This window comes from Apodemus sylvaticus, chromosome 7 (genome assembly GCF_947179515.1).
Source record: "Apodemus sylvaticus chromosome 7, mApoSyl1.1, whole genome shotgun sequence".
Classification (NCBI taxonomy): Eukaryota; Metazoa; Chordata; class Mammalia; order Rodentia; family Muridae; genus Apodemus; species Apodemus sylvaticus.
In genome coordinates, this window is record NC_067478.1 from 17,862,251 (window position 1) to 17,878,268 (window position 16,018).

Here is a 16,018-nt window from a genome sequence, read left to right on the forward strand (position 1 = left end):
CTTTGGTTCCATTTCAGCTTGCGTGGACACAGAGGAAGCCGATATCTATCTGCTCATCGATGGTTCTGGGAACATCCAGCCCACAGACTTCCATGAAATGAAGACCTTCCTGTCCGAGGTGGTGGGCATGTTCAACATTGCTCCCCACAAGGTGCGAGTAGGGGCCGTGCAGTATGCCGACACCTGGGACCTGGAATTTGAGATTACTAAGTATACTAACAAGCCCGACTTGGGAAAGGCCATCGAGAACATCAGGCAGATGGGCGGGAATACCAACACGGGCGCAGCCCTGAACTTCACATTGGAGCTGCTGCAAAGAACAAAGAAGGACCGCAAAGTGCCGCGTCACCTGGTGGTTCTGACAAATGGTGTGTCCCGGGACAGCGTCCTGGAGCCCGCACAGAAGCTGAGAGAGGCAAACATCCGAGTGCATGCGATCGGTGTCAAGGAAGCCAACCAAACCCAGCTGCGGGAGATCTCGGGCGAGGAAAAGCGAGTTTACTACGTCCATGAATTCGATGCCTTGAGGAACATAAGGAACCAAGTGGTCCAGGAGATTTGTGCTGAAGAAGGTAGGAGATGACATGGCTTGCTCTTCAGACAGCAGCAGCTCACAAAGGGTGCTGTTAGTCTAGACGGATGACCCACATTTCTAAATTGAGATTGTTGACCTGTGTGGTATTTTCTCTCCAGAACAAAGCAAAACCTCATTGTAGTATAATTTAATATCTGAAGAATGACAGAGCTATGTGGAGACTTTCTCTCCAATGAGTATTAATTAGCCTCTTCCCCACAGACCCCTGCTAAGATGTATTATTAGGTGTCATATATATGATACAAGAGGGGCGTGGCTATCTGATGGACATTTCATTTTATAAATGAACTTGTCTGAATTTCTCTGGAGTGCTGAGTCAGTAATTTTCTGCTCATGGTTTTTTACTATCTGAGAGTATTTGGTAACTTGTAGATAAATTTCTGGCGTCTTAAGTAGGGATTTCTCTTAGCATTACTGAATAGCTGAAGCCAGGATGTTTGCTAACCATCTTACAGATCAACAATTCAGAGTATTGCTATAGTAAAAATGACCTGGCTTCAGATGGTGCTGAAATTGAGATGCTTGAGCCAACTACCAAAGAACAGAATAGTTTCGGCTTTTATTGCTTGCGATTCTTTATTTGCCTAACTATCTTTATGACAGATACACTGGGCTTGATCGCAGAATTATTTGTGATCTGTGTTTTTCAGTGAACTCTTAATTTTTTATATGTAGCGATATACATAAACATCCCAGTTTCTCCCACACAGCCTGCAGAGACATGAAAGCCGACATCATGTTTCTGGTGGACAGTTCCTGGAGCATTGGACCTGAAAACTTCAGCAAGATGAAGACGTTTATGAAGAACCTGGTGAGCAAATCCCAGATTGGGCCTGACCGGGTGCAAATTGGCGTGGTCCAGTTCAGCCATGAAAACAAGGAGGAGTTTCAGCTCGACACATTCAGGTCTCAAAGTGACATTGCCAACGCCATTGACCAAATGACTCACATTGGAGAAACAACCTTGACGGGCAGTGCCCTGACCTTCGTGTCCCAGTACTTCAGTCCTGACAAGGGGGCCAGGCCCAACGTCAGGAAGTTCCTCATTCTTATTACGGATGGAGAGGCTCAGGACATAGTAAGGGACCCAGCAATAGCCCTTCGAAAAGAAGGTGTGATTATCTATTCTGTGGGAGTATTTGGCTCCAATGTCACCCAGCTCGAGGAGATCAGTGGGAAGCGAGAGATGGTTTTCTATGTTGAGAATTTTGACATTCTGCAGCATATTGAAGATGATCTTGTTCTGGGAATCTGTAGTCCCCGTGAAGGTAAGCATGGGTAACCCAATACTTACTGCTGCTTACCATTGCATTAATAGAATTGTATTTGGATGCTGAAAGCTTCTTACTTGAAATATTTGTTTTAGTGCCTTTGACCTTTGGAGTTAAGAGCTGGGGATGGTGGCTCACAGCTGTACTTATAGTATGCAAGCTCTGAGACAAGGAAAGCAGCCACGAGTTCAAGGCCAGCCTAGACTGCATAATGAGTTTCGGGCTAGTCTGGGATACAGGGTAAAATCTTGGCTCAGTGTCTTCCCCCACCCCCTGTATAAAAATAAATTCACAAAAGAATGATTTGGGCCTATAGCCTTTCCATTTGCAGACACGTCATAGTCCTAAGGTGATTAATTACTCCTTTAAGAACCATGATGTCCCCAGGTCTTATGTCAGGTTCCCTGGAAAGGGAGGGGCATTGTCAAGAGCTCTTGTGGAAGTGGTCTACTGAGGAAGTGCTTCCAGGAAGAGAGGAAGGAAAGCAAAACAGAGCAGAGGAGGGTGCTACACAAGGCTGTCACATCAGCTGTGGGTCTAGTTTCAGTGTGACTCTATGGGCAAAGTCCTATCATGGTTGGCCCTACTTTCCATTGAGGGGCCCAACCTTATATGCTGTGTGCCATTAGAACACCCGTGAGCTGCTAAGGCAGTTGATAGAGGAACCTAGTAGCCCCCTGAGCAGAAAGACTCAGGTTTTGGCTTAGCATCAATTTGTTCAAATGACATGTTTGTGAGAACTGTCTGCTAAATTGTACAAAACATGACTGTAAGGTGTGAACCCTAGCACTGGATACTTTTGGAGAAGTAGAGGACATACTTTCTACTCTTCCTATAACACTGTAGAGTAATGGAAGCAGGAGAACCAAAGCTCCAGGCTGAAGGAGCAACTCCATGCTGGAGTTCTCTCAGGGTCATGGGCTGAACCCTAGCATCTCCCCCCCCCCCTCCCCAAAATCTTGTTGTGCTAGCTTAACCCCATCTGTAGGGTTTGGTGGTTGATCTTCTGTGTTTGGTAGAAGGACTAACATCTGTTTTTTTGTTTCCTGGCAAAACCATCCATAAGTACAAGCTCTCTGAAGGGTTCCAATGCTAAACAACCCTCCCCTACCCCCACTCCAAAGTCCCTGAGAACGCCAAGCAACCTTCACAGCCAGCAGATGGCTGAAGGGACCTAGTTCTTCAGTGGAGTCAGCCTTTCTTGGGAATTTGATTTTTGGCTCTATACACATGGCCTCTGGTCAGCATCGAGTACATTGGCGCTTGTGTTTTCAACAGTCCACCACATGGCTGGCAAGGGGTTTAGTACAAAAGAAGGAAATGTGAAAGCCAGCTGAGCATGGGTGGGGGGGGAGTACTTTCTCAAAGTCCCCTTTCTCCAGAATAGATGAGCTAACAAATATTTGGATTGCACTTTCCCTAAAACCCAAAGAGAGAGTGCGTACTAGCAACATAAAGACCACATGACCATCTCAGGATTCCACTTCTCCAGAAAGGATGAGTTAAGCTCTAGAACTCATGGGAATGTCACGTTAGGACAACTTACTTGAGCTAAATGAGAACTGACCTACTTTTTATGATGAGTCCTAATAATGGAAATAAATGTTTCAAGAAAGTCAAAAGGGAAAAATTGTAGGCTTAGAAATAAGTCAACATTTAGAACCATGATAAAAATGTAGTTATCAATATCAAATTCTTGTGGTTGTTGTTTTATTTCCCCATGGGATACTAATAAAATCTCAATATCCCAATAAACTTGTATTAATAAATGCATATATGGAAGGGACCAGTTATATACAAATTCTATGCAGTTAGAATTTTCTCCTTTTTAGTTTAGTCTAAAGGTGGAGGGTGTCTTCCTGATGGTCTTAGGATGGCCATTCCTTCTTCTACCTTTGTACTAGGTTTCACTCCATAGTTACCTCGTTCTGAAATCTCACTCGAAGATTTCCAAGTACCACTAGCATAACAGAGCAGGTATCTCTGTTATCTGGAGAGTTAGAAAACCGACACATAGAGAGAAAATACCATCCACCTAAATGGAAGTTGGGGGACTTTCCACACTGAATCTCCAATGTTTGTTCTCCTTCCTTTGCAGAATGCAAGCGGATTGAAGTTTTGGATGTGGTGTTTGTCATCGATAGCTCTGGCAGCATTGACGCTCAAGAATATAATATCATGAAGGACTTCATGATTGGCTTGGTGAAAAAAGCTGATGTGGGCAAGAATCAGGTCCAGTTTGGAGCTCTGAAGTATGCGGATGACCCAGAGGTGCTGTTTTACCTGAATAAACTAGGTACAAAGGCGGAGGTGATTTCGGCGATCCTCAATGACCATCCCATGGGTGGAAATACTTACACTGCGGAGGCCCTGGCCTACTCTGATCACATGTTCACCAAAGCCCTGGGCAGCCGTCTGCACGAGGGAGTCCCCCAAGTCCTCATTGTGATTACTGATGGAGAATCTCACGATGCGGAGAAGCTCAACGCCACCGCCAAGGCCCTGAGGGACAAAGGCATTCTCGTCCTGGCTGTGGGGATCGCTGGTGCCAACAGCTGGGAACTCTTGGCCATGGCAGGGTCGAGTGACAAGTACTACTTTGTAGAGACCTTTGGAGGCCTGAAGGGGATATTTTCCGATGTGTCAGCCAGTGTCTGTAACTCTTCAAAAGTCGGTAAGGCTTGTCAGCTAAGTTTTTCCTAATTATTAAAAGGGGGGGGGGGGCGTGCAGATGAGTGAGATACCAACCAACCAACCAACCAACATTTGGAAACAAGCTTTCCTGGGAGGAGAGAAGGAGGCTAGCACTATGAAGGATCCCAGAGTTGGACAGGCTTTCAAGGATATTTCGTTTGCCTTCTTCCCCAGTGGAAAAACTTTTGAAAATGCTTCTTCCTCTCACCTGGACCCTTCTAACACTGGGAACTCAGCTAGTTTTGAAAATGCTTCATTAGCACACAGGTCCACTTAGATGCCTTTCTCCCAAAAGTCACACTCTGTCTCCTCCTAAGGGCCGTCACCATTGTCTGAAGTCACTCTCTCCTCCAGACCAAGCAAATTCACCAAAAATGCAGACTTAGGGTTAGGGTTAGGGTTAACCTAATTGGGTCTCTGAGGTCCGTGGCAGAGGGCAGCTGGCATTGTTGTGTTTATCTTTCCTTTCAGGCAGGTAGAGATGGTGTGCCTGTGTGTGTGTGTGTGTGTGTGTGTGTGTGTGTATGCGCGTGTATGAGCATGTATGCACACTCACTCATTACTCATTCATTCAGCTGCCATCTTAATACTTTTTATCTTGCTAGACATGGTGTTGCACTTGGAGGAGGCTAAGGCAGTTTGAGGCCATCCTAGACTGCACTCTGAGTTCCAGGCTAGACCTCCTATATAGTGTGACCGTGCTCCCCTCCTTCCCACCCCCAAAAAGTGAAAGACAATTCTTAGACTTTTTTCCCCCAAGGTCTTTGTCTTATTTAGGGTTTTACTGCTGTGAACAGACACCATGACCAAGACAAGTCTTATAAAGGTCAACATTTAATTGGGGCTGGCTCACAGGTTCAGAGGTTCAGTCCATTATCATCAAGGCAGGAACATGGCAGCATCCAGGCAGGCGTGGTACAGGAGGAGCTGAGAGTTCTACCTCTTGTTCTGAAGAGGAATCTAGCAGAAAACTGACTTCCAGGCAGCTAGGATGATGAAGCCCACACCCACAGTGACACACCTACTCCAACATACACATCCTAATAGTGCCACTCCCTGGGCCAGTATATACAAACCATCACAGTCTATCTGAAGAAGAGACAGAATTTGATTTCCAAACAGGAAGGCTAGTCAGTGGAGAAACACTAAGTAATTTTTTGTTCTAAAAAATATTAAGAAATAAAATATTTTTATTAGAACAATCACTGTTGGTCCACAATTCCAAGATGTGGATGCAGTTCTTTTTCAAAATGATTTAGCTTTTCTGGTTTTGTCTTGTTTGTTTGTTTGTTTGTTGTGAGCTTTACCTCCTTAGAAAATAGCCACTAAAGCCGGGCAGTGATGTCGAATGACTTTATTCCCAGCACTTGGGAGGCAGAGGCAGGTGGATTTCTGAGTTCAAGGCCAGCCTGGTCTACAGAGTGAGTTCCAGGGCTATGCAGAGAAACCCTGTCTCAAAAAACCAAAAAAAAAAAAAAAAAAAAAAAAAAAAAATCGCCACTAGCTTTTCTCTGGCAAACTAACGATCTCTGTTTTCACTAGGAATGAGGCCCACTCTTAGCTTCCTTTGTTGGCCAATACCTAAAATTTTCTTTGTCCTTCTCTCCTCTGTGCAAGTTGACAGCTACACCTTTTGACCAAAACTTCCCCATGAAGCGAGAAAGGCTTCAGTGTGGACCAGGAGCAGAGCACTGTGATACACTCATCAATTCCTGAAGGATTTAGTTGCCATATCTGCTTTTCTCTCTCGTATCCGGACTGTAGGAAATCTGCCACCTTTACCCTTTCCTGAAACTATGCTGAGCATTAGCTTGAGGATGAGGAGGTGCTTAGAGAGTGAGAACACTGGGCAAGCAAGTGTGAGAACCCGAGTTCAGATCCCAGCCCCATGTAAAAAGCCACTTGTGCCTGTAAGCCTAGCCCCATGGAGAGCTGAGACAGGAGGGTCGCTGGGGCTCATTGGCACCAGCCTAGCTCCGGTTTCAGTGAGACACTGTCTTAAGGGACTTAGAGAGACTAAGTCAGAACTCCAGATGTCCCCCTTCGGCCTTCATGAATGGGTATGCATAAACACCTATGCACTAATGTACACACACATGCACACATACATGCACACACACACACACAAGTGTAATTTAAAAAATTAAGTTGGGATTGTGTTGGGTGCCCTGGGATTTCAGTAACAGGGCTTAGGGTAATGTTAAAGGATACAGATGAGTGTGTGCTAGGCATGGCTTGTCTATTGCCAGCAATGCCCCGCCCCCACTTGTTCTGTTTGATTCGTATTTGCTACAGTAATGAAACAGAATTATCTCTGACTACATTGCATTATGTGCTCGAGAACATTCTTTTTTCTTAGGCTGGTATTTTTGCCGACATACACCAGAGAGAGGAAGCTGATAGAACAGGAAGGTCAGATGGAAATCAGAAAGCCTGCTTTTAACATTTTCCCTAATAAACCAGAAAAAAAAATTTATTGGACCAACTGGACCAGAGAAGCCAAGTCAATAACACAGACCATCTGCTTCTATTTGAATCTCTGTGTGGATATGTGTTAATGTTGTTTGCTGTGCTACTGCTGTCCCGGCCTTCTGGAAAGGTTAGGACACGACTGCAGATGCTGAGGGAAGCTCTTGTGTAGTACAGCTGTCAGCCCTCTGGCACGTCAAAACAGAAAATGGAGGACGACCAAACGGACAGAGTTAAGAGAAACAGGACAGGATGGGTTAGCGGTACATGACTCCCAACTCCCGCCACCTTTATGAAAGGATCATATGAATTTATTTATTCTCCAATTAATATGGCCACAGAGTAGCATGAGATAAGAAACTACTTTCAAACTACTTTCTGTAGAGTTGCAGATGTTTCATTTACTCCTGGCCAGTTAAAGACTCATCGCTTGGCCTTATCTCCTTTCCTTTCCTCTCTGTAGATTGTGAAATTGAGAAGGTTGACCTTGTTTTCCTCATGGACGGTTCAAACAGCATCCATCCAGATGACTTCCAGAAGATGAAGGAGTTTTTGGCCTCGATCGTTCAAGACTTCGATGTCAGCCTCAACAGAGTCCGCGTGGGAGCGGCACAGTTCAGTGACAGCTACAGGTCAGAGTTCCTGCTGGGGACATTGACCGGGGAGAAGGAGGTATCCACGCAGATCGAGGGCATCCAGCAGATCTTTGGATACACCCACATCGGAGATGCACTCAGGAAGGTGAAGCATTACTTTAGGCCAGACGTGGGCAGCAGGATCAACGCAGGTACCCCTCAGGTGCTGCTGGTCCTCACGGATGGCCGGTCTCAAGATGAGGTGGCTCAGGCTGCTGAAGAGCTGAGACACATAGGTGTGGACATCTACTCCGTGGGCATCGGGGATGTGGATGACCAGCAGCTGGTCCAGATCACGGGGACAGCGGAGAAAAAATTGACGGTGGATAACTTTGACGAGCTAAAAAAGGTGAAGAAAAGGATCGTTCGGAACATCTGTACCTCAGGTGGTGAGAGTAGTAAGTATGGAGTTCTTCATTTTGATTTCCCCACTGCCTCCACTGACATTTTCCTCCAACTGTTTACCTCCCCTGGGGGGCCGAGGGAGAGTTTAGATTTGTGCCTCTGGATTTCAATTCGAACTTTTTCACGGATATGAAATGTGTGTGTTTTGTGAACCATGGAATGAGAAACAGAGAAATAGGGACCCTGTGGCTCCTAGTCACACTGTCTCCCAGGGGGAGCGTGGCTCTCCTGTGAATAGAGATGCCTGACTTTAGAAGATGCAAGGGAGAGAGAGAGGCCATTGCTCACAGTCCAGCTGTGTTCTGAGATTGAAGAGGATGTCACAGAGAAAATGAGCTGTCTGATGGATTTTGGTTGCCTAGCAATAGGCTTACAGTGCAAGCAATTATCCAATGTGGATGGGATGGGGAGGGAGCACCTCTTGGTCTACATACCTTTATTTTGAAACTTTACCACAGAAGTTAAAATTATCTTCTTAAGAATGGCCACACTCAAGGCCTGGAGAGCTCAGTCAGTCAGTGAAGGAAGTTCTTGTGTGCAATCACAGGGACTTGAGCTTGACTCTCAGGACCCATGGAAAACAGTCAGATGTGGTGATACATTGCTGTAATCCCAGGCCTGTAGAGACAGTGATAGGAAGATCCCTGAGGCTTGCTGGAAAGTCAGCCTAGCCTAGTAAATTAGTTCCAGGCCGTGTGAGACTCTGTCTCAAAGAATAAGGTCTGTGGTACCCAAGGGAATAAATGACACCAGAGGTTGACCTCTGATCTCTAGGTACACACACACACACACACACACACACACACACACATGAGAGAGAGAGAGAGAGAGAGAGAGAGAGAGAGAGAGAGAGAGAGAGAGCATTTATTTTGACATAGGTGGAAAGTTTCGAAAGAATAGCTTTTATTTTTCTTACAAAAACACTCTGTGGATTGATGATTATTTTAAGTACCCATGGTAAACATTAACCACAGACTTCCACCCAAGAACGGAAAGCCACAGGATCATTTAGAGGCAGCCAAGACTGAAAGCATGAGTACAGATCCTCATTCCATGCCATCTGTTCTTGGACAAGTTGCTTCTCAGAGTTGAATGGTTTCCTTTGCAGAGGGTGAATGAGCATTGCCTGGTTCAAACCGTCTTTGTGAGGTGCTCTCCGGATGAGGCCTGTTCAAACTTGATTCAGAATAGGCCTGACCCACCATGGAATTCTGAAGTCCCTCTGTATCAGTCAGGGCTTTCTAAAGGAACAGAACTGATAGAATGAATCTCTCTCTTTATATTGGAAGAGAGAGATTTGTTAGAGTGACTTAGAAGCTGTGGTCCAGCTAGTCTGACAATGGCTGACAAGAATCTAGTAGTTGTTCGTGTCCAGTCATGAGACTGGATGTCTCAACTAGTCTTCAGTATATGCTAGGATCCTGAAGGACTAGATTCTAATGCCAGGGAAGGAATGGACTTGCTAGCTAGGGCAAGAGCAAGCAGGCAGAGAGAGAGGGAGGGAGAAAGGAAGGGCAAGGGGAGAGAGAGAGAGAGACAGAGACAGACAGACAGACAGACAGACAGACAGACAGACAGAGGGAGACTTTCTTCCATGTTCTGTATCTAGGCTGCCTCCAGAAGGTGTGGCCCAGGTGGTTCTTTCTACCTCAGAAGGCGGGATTAAAAGTGGGTCTTCTCAATTCAAATGATTCAATTAAGAAAAAAAGTCTATGCCCAGCAGCTTGGGTTTTAGTCAATTCTAGATGTAGTCAAGTTGACAGGTAAGACCAGGCAAGATACCCCAGCCCGTGCTCCCCGTGTTTTGCCTACCACTAACTCATTAAATGCATCCCTAAGGGCTGGGTCTTCCTCTTAGCCACCTCATTGGGAGGAATGAGCCTCTTCTTGGTCTCCACTGTATGTCTACTCCACTGTAACTCCAGAAACTCTTAAGCTCCATCCAAGGTTATTTCACGTTTCCAGCCTTCCACGAACTGGAAGTGGAAGTGTTGCAAGTGACAAGGCCACATGTGGTTGACCTTTTCCCCACTGTTCCTGCCCCTTCCTTATGTGCTACCCCTTTTCTTGGGCTTTGTCCCTCTTCTCTTGCTGACCCTGGTCTCTGGTCACCCTCAAATGTTCTGGAGAAAAGAGGGTGAGAGGAACAGAACCGTTTCACTCGCTGGCACTGGTCAGACACCAGTGTTCTGACAGTGGCCCACACCCAATGCTGAGTCCTGGAGTGGGAGCACCCTTTCCGATCCGCCATTCTGTTATCCCTACCAAAGCCAATTGGAGGGGAATGTGTCCACTGATGCTCCTTTGAGAAGTGATAGGCGTGTCTGGATTCTGGATGGTGTCTGCCCTTCCTCTTGGACCCCGAAACAGTTCCTTTTTACTGCTTATTCATAGTAGTTCCATGGGCCACAGTGATAAGTCAACTGTCTCCATAAACACTAGAATTCACAGTCCTGGAAAGGGGATCCCCTTTCTCAGAAAGCACATGTGATCCGGATCTCATTCCTCCAATTTCCAGACTTAAGTTAACTCAGCTACTTTTCAAGTTACTTGAAGGTACTTGAGTTTCAAGTAGCTTCAAAAGGAAGAGAAGCCCCTTCTTCTTGAACTAAAGAGGAAATTTCTTCTCATAGTAAGGAAGCTCAGAGTGCATCAGTAGCTCTCTCGGAGCGTGCTTTCCCAAGCTCCAGTCTCCCATCTTTTTTAAGAACCCAGTGGGTGGGTCAAAGGTTGGATGGATGTCAGGAAGTTGGTTAGGGGCCGCTGTCTTTCTGCAATCTTGCTTTAGATCCTGTTCCAACAATGGAATGTGTCTGATTATTGCAGCCAAATCCTCGACATTAATTTTCTATTTCACAAGAGATACTGATTTTAAATTATTAGCTTGAAAATTATCTTAGAACAGTTTAATTTCTACTTGAGTGCTTGAGAAAGTTTTTTTTAAAAAGTGGGAACATTAACTCCAAGTAGTGAGCTATTTTTAAAAGAAGTGGTTGTTATGCCAACGAGATGGCTCAGCCAGGAAGGGGCACTTGCCCCCAGTCCTGACATCTGAGCTCCGTTCTGGAACCCATATGGTGTATGGAGGAAAATGGCTGTGGCATGTTGTCCTCTGCCCTCACCCATGCAGTGCCCCATAAATAAATATTTTAATTTTTTTAAAATTAAGGAAACAATCATGAATACAAAAAAGCTAAAGTAGTGCTTATTAAGATAAGCTCAAAGTCATTAGTCTAGCAAACAAGAATACAAGGCTTTTGTAGCCAAGCTGTGACTGAAGGTTGATGCGTCTGGGATGTGGGCTGATAAAGCTTCAAGGGGATGCCAAGCATATTATGGGATGTCCTTCTGAAGTGATAAGAACCTCCCAACCACAGGGGTCAGACATTAGATTGGAGTGTTTCAAAGTTAACCGGGCTTCGACCTGTACATTTGTTTGGCTTGTTTATTGGTTGGTGTTTCCATTTGGTTTTAGATGCAGGGGACTGACCGCATGCATGCCAGGGAAGTGCCGTCTGATCTACTTGTGAATAAAATGTGTTAATGTTGGAGACACAATTAGCATTTGAGTCTTAGTTTTCCCATTCTTAAAGCCTGACTGTGCTTAAGTTTGCTGTCCTGTGCATAATGAATCAAAGCATTGACAGCTGTGTGTAAATGCCCCACACGAATGTCTTAAATGTCTTTCCTCCTTCACCCAACAACTGCCAACCAGTCCACTTTCCCCACAGAGATATTTTCTTCAGGACCACAGTCACCCAATCTTATTAATGTATCTCAGCCTGGCAACAGTGGTTCTTGATTTTTTTCCCTACCTTTATTTATTATATTTGGGAGGGGTCACACACGCCACAGCAAGCCTGTGGAGGACAGAGGACAGAAGGAGTCAGTTGTGTCCTTCCCCTGTGTGAGTTGTGGGAATGAAACTTGGATTATCAAGCTTGGCAGAAGTCCTCTTCCCACAGAGCCACCTTAGTGGTTCTCAACAGTAATCCTTTCCCTCTCTTTTTAATTTATTATTCTCTTATGCCATAATGTGACCATAAACTCCCCTCACTTCTCTCCTCTCAGTCCCCCTACCTCCCTTCACCCCCAGTTTCCCTTCAGAAAAAAGAAGAGATATTCCCGCTCCCAGGGATATCAACCAAAAACAGCATAACAATATTCAATAAGACTAGGTATAAACCCTTATATCAAGACAGGATGTGGCAACCCAGGAGAAGGAAAAAGATCCCACAAGCAGGCAGAAGAGTCAGATATCCCCACTCACTGTTAGGTGGCCCACAAAATCCCCATGCTGAACGACACAGCACATATGCAGAGGGCTTGGCGCAGACCCACGCAGGCTCCATGGTAGCCCTTTTGGTCTCTGTGAGCACCTAGGCGCCCTGCTTAGTTGATTCTGTGGACTGGGTTCTGCTGCCCTCAAGCCCTTTGGCTCCCAGGACTCCTCAGTATTAATACAGAGCATGTGCTACCATCGATTCTAAAGACTTTTACAAATAAAAGAGTCTGGTGATTATGGCAGGCAGACCTTCTCTCAACCATTCTGTCCCTTTGTTTTTTGAGACACCTAAGCTCTTGATCTCTGTGGTCCAGGAAAGTAATCTTCTAAGAGGGTAAGAGATTTGCCCAACACAGGAGGACTGAAGCTCCTGTCTCCCCACCTCCAAGCTCTGCCCTGATTTCCACATGGCCTCTGGAAGAACCCCTCTGGCAAAAACTTCCCTTTGCTGCCCCATACCCATTCCCACCCTGTTGCCCCTGCTGTAGCTGCTTTCTTAATTTCCTTTGCTTTCATGGCTCCTTTCCAATTCTCAGCTCTGGGACCCTAGCATAACTCTTCATGACCTCTGTTTGAAAATCAACCTTATCCTTCTCCCTGCCTCACTTCTCAAACTACCCCTGCCTCCTGTAGATTTGAATCACCACTGGCAGAGTCCCTGTGAAGGACAGCCTTCGAGTTCCCCAAATTTTTCAGGCGCATCTCTCCTCAGAGCCTTCAGGGCCAAGGCACAAGCACTCTCTTTCCAGCTATGCCTTGTCCGGCACTGCACTTTGGCATGTGTATGCTCGGTCCAGACTTCCTCCCCAGCTTGTCTCCCTTTGATCATATTGTGGAATCATTTGACAACTTTAATTATGCATGAGGAACTTAGATTGTGTTTTTGGCCTCCAGATGAAATGTTTTAAAGGCTCAGTCTGTGTAGGGAACAATTCCAGGGTCTGTTGGTGTCCTTACAATGTCTCTGCTGGTGTATGTGCCGTCCCAAGTTAGCAGTGGGTGGCTTTGTCACCTGATGTCCTGTTGATGGGTTAAAGTATCATTAGTCTAAGGAGAAGTGGACACACAAGTTCTGGAAAAGACAGATGCTAATTTCTGATGCTTCCTGTCTCCGCCTCCAATCTTGCTTTCTGAGTAGCCAGGAAGGGGGTCAAAGACGAAAATGTAGAAGGCCTGCCTTCTAGACTTTCTGACAACATTAAATCTCTGGGTGAAATTGATGATCAAATGAGGCTTTCCTTTTTCTACACTCAGATCTTTTCTTAAAATGAAAAAGACTCAAGTCACCAATCTTTGTTTTAAACATTGAATTTGGTTTTGTTATTGTTGTTGCTTCAAAGACTTAAAAATATCCAACTGGTCAATGTGTGTGGAAGTTGGCATGAAGAGGCATCCCTAAACCCACACAGACACACGGATACATGAACACACATGGACACACTCACACACACACACATATATGGTCTGAAAACTTATTTAAGCCAAACATTTCTTTTTATTTTGCCAAGCAGGCCACATGTGTTGAGAAGGCAGGCGAAGGTCGGAGTGAGTTTAGCAGCTTAGACATTCTTGAAAGAAGAGCTTGTGTGCTGTAAGATTTTTATCCTTCTCCAATTATCTGCCCTTAGGGCACTCAGCTTAAAATATCAAGCCCATCCAGATGTCTTCAGTGCTGAAACTTCCCTGGAGTTCATAAGGCAAGAGCAAAGACCTTTAAATGCTACACATCTCTTCTCTAAGTCTCTAGAACCCCGGATGGCAGTGTCTTGCTCCCCAACTGGCTGAGCTCCCTAAGGCAGTGCCATCTTTGACACAGACTAGTTGGATAATTGGATCACCAGTCTCTTCTTCACCTGTAAGTCTTAAAGCAAGATCTAAACGATTTAAAAAAAAAAAAAAAAAAAAAAACATTGACTTTTTCTCTGGGCAGATGTTAAAGGCAATCCAAATTGACCCATGCATCTAAAAAGAAGATTGACCAAAACTTTCCTGTGACTTTTTTAGGTTCTAAATGACTTTTCTCTGTTCAGATGTTTTTACTTTTCTCTCCATCCTATTATAATTTAACATTTGTCAATGACCTCAGTTATTAAGCAGTGCTATATGAATGTGTTTTAGAATATTACCGCATCTGCAAAGTGCCTTAGGGATACTTTAGAGACAGAATGTATTACAGTGCATTTGTAATGGTTAGAATAGAATCATTTAGCACTTTAGTTGTCAGAGAATCATCCAGATTTTATGCTAACTGAAAAAAATTATGTTCTACAGTTTATAGAAAGATGGGTGTGTGGCTCTTTCCTGATCCATGTTTCCCCTGCTTTCCACTTTATGGCTAAAATGGAAACAAAACGTCTTGGTCCCTAGACGGGCATGCATCTGAATCATATTAGTATGGTGCTAATCTAACAAGACACGCTCTCCCCTTGAATCCTAGATTGTTTTGTGGATGTTGTGGTTGGATTTGATATCTCAAGCCAGCAGAGAGGGCAGACTTTGCTCGAAGGTCAGCCTTGGATGGGAACCTACCTCCAAGACCTCTTGCGTGCCATCAGCTCGCTCAATGGGGTAAGCTGTGAGGTGGGCACAGAGACTCAGGTGAGCATAGCGTTTCAAGTGACAAATGCTATGGAAAGATACCCCTCCAAGTTTGAGATCTACAGTGAGAACATCCTGAGCAGCCTGCAGGGTGTGACAGTGAACGGCCCATCTCGCCTCAACACAGACCTGCTGAGTTCTCTGTGGGATACGTTTCAGAATAAGTCTGCTGCTCGAGGGAAGGTAATGTGGCTTTCCTTTGTGTGTTTGTCTGCGGTTTTCAGTGAACTTTTTGCTAACCTTTTTCCCCCTTATTTTTCTAAAACCTACCCTAGGTGGTCCTTCTATTTTCAGATGGGTTGGATGATGGCGTTGAGAAACTTGAACAGAAGTCTGATGAACTCAGAAAGGAAGGTACTGAATGTGGGGGAGGGGTAGGAACAGGGTTAAGTATTTACTTATTTAAGTTGGGTTTTATTTTGTAGCCTAGGCTAGCCTGGAGCTTCCTAGGTAACCCAAATGGGTCTCAAACTCGGGGAAGTCCTCTTTCAGCCTCTTGGGTGTTGGGACCATAGACATGAACCACTATGCCTGGCTGCTTATTAATTTTATAATCTCAGAAATCAACTCTGGCTGTGTTATTCCCAGGTACCTTACTGAACCCTGAATTTCTTACTAACCCTTCAGTCTTTCCATGCTTTATAGGCTCAGTAGAGCAAAGGTCTCCTCAGAACACTTGGTTTCTCACTGCCTCTCCTGGACCATGTGTCTAAAACAGGACATAGACTATGACCCTTGCTTCACCTCCCCTTAGGATCTGCTCTTCACAGCCTTTCCTGGAGGTTGCACCTTCCTGTCTCGCCGTGTGCTGCTTTGTCACATGCAAGGGAACAGGAAGAGTCTTTTTGACCAAAAAAACATGATTATTGGAAGACTACTTTTACCACTAACCATTTCCAGACTTGCAAACATGGTTTTTGGTTTTTTTTTGTTGTTGTTGGTTTTTTTTTTTTTTTTTTTTTTTTTGACAAGTCGCCTCGGGTGTTGGGTTTTATAATTAGTTTCTTCCTTCAGAGCACAGAAAGACCAACCATGATGCTTGTGCAGCCTCAGAGCTCCGGAGCCA

The 16,018-nt window shown here is 45.0% G+C and overlaps 1 protein-coding gene across 1 annotated transcript in view; it reads left to right on the forward strand.

Annotated features, from left to right (window-relative positions):
- Positions 1-16,018, forward strand: part of Col6a6 (collagen type VI alpha 6 chain) — a 135,993-nt gene that overhangs the window by 43,275 nt on the left and 76,700 nt on the right. Inside the window, exons 6-11 of the mRNA XM_052187444.1 lie at positions 18-572; positions 1,306-1,863; positions 3,965-4,540; positions 7,493-8,062; positions 14,792-15,135; positions 15,228-15,306. Of these exons, the coding sequence (XP_052043404.1) occupies positions 18-572; positions 1,306-1,863; positions 3,965-4,540; positions 7,493-8,062; positions 14,792-15,135; positions 15,228-15,306 (2,682 nt within the window). The remainder of the gene's footprint in view (positions 1-17; positions 573-1,305; positions 1,864-3,964; positions 4,541-7,492; positions 8,063-14,791; positions 15,136-15,227; positions 15,307-16,018) is intronic.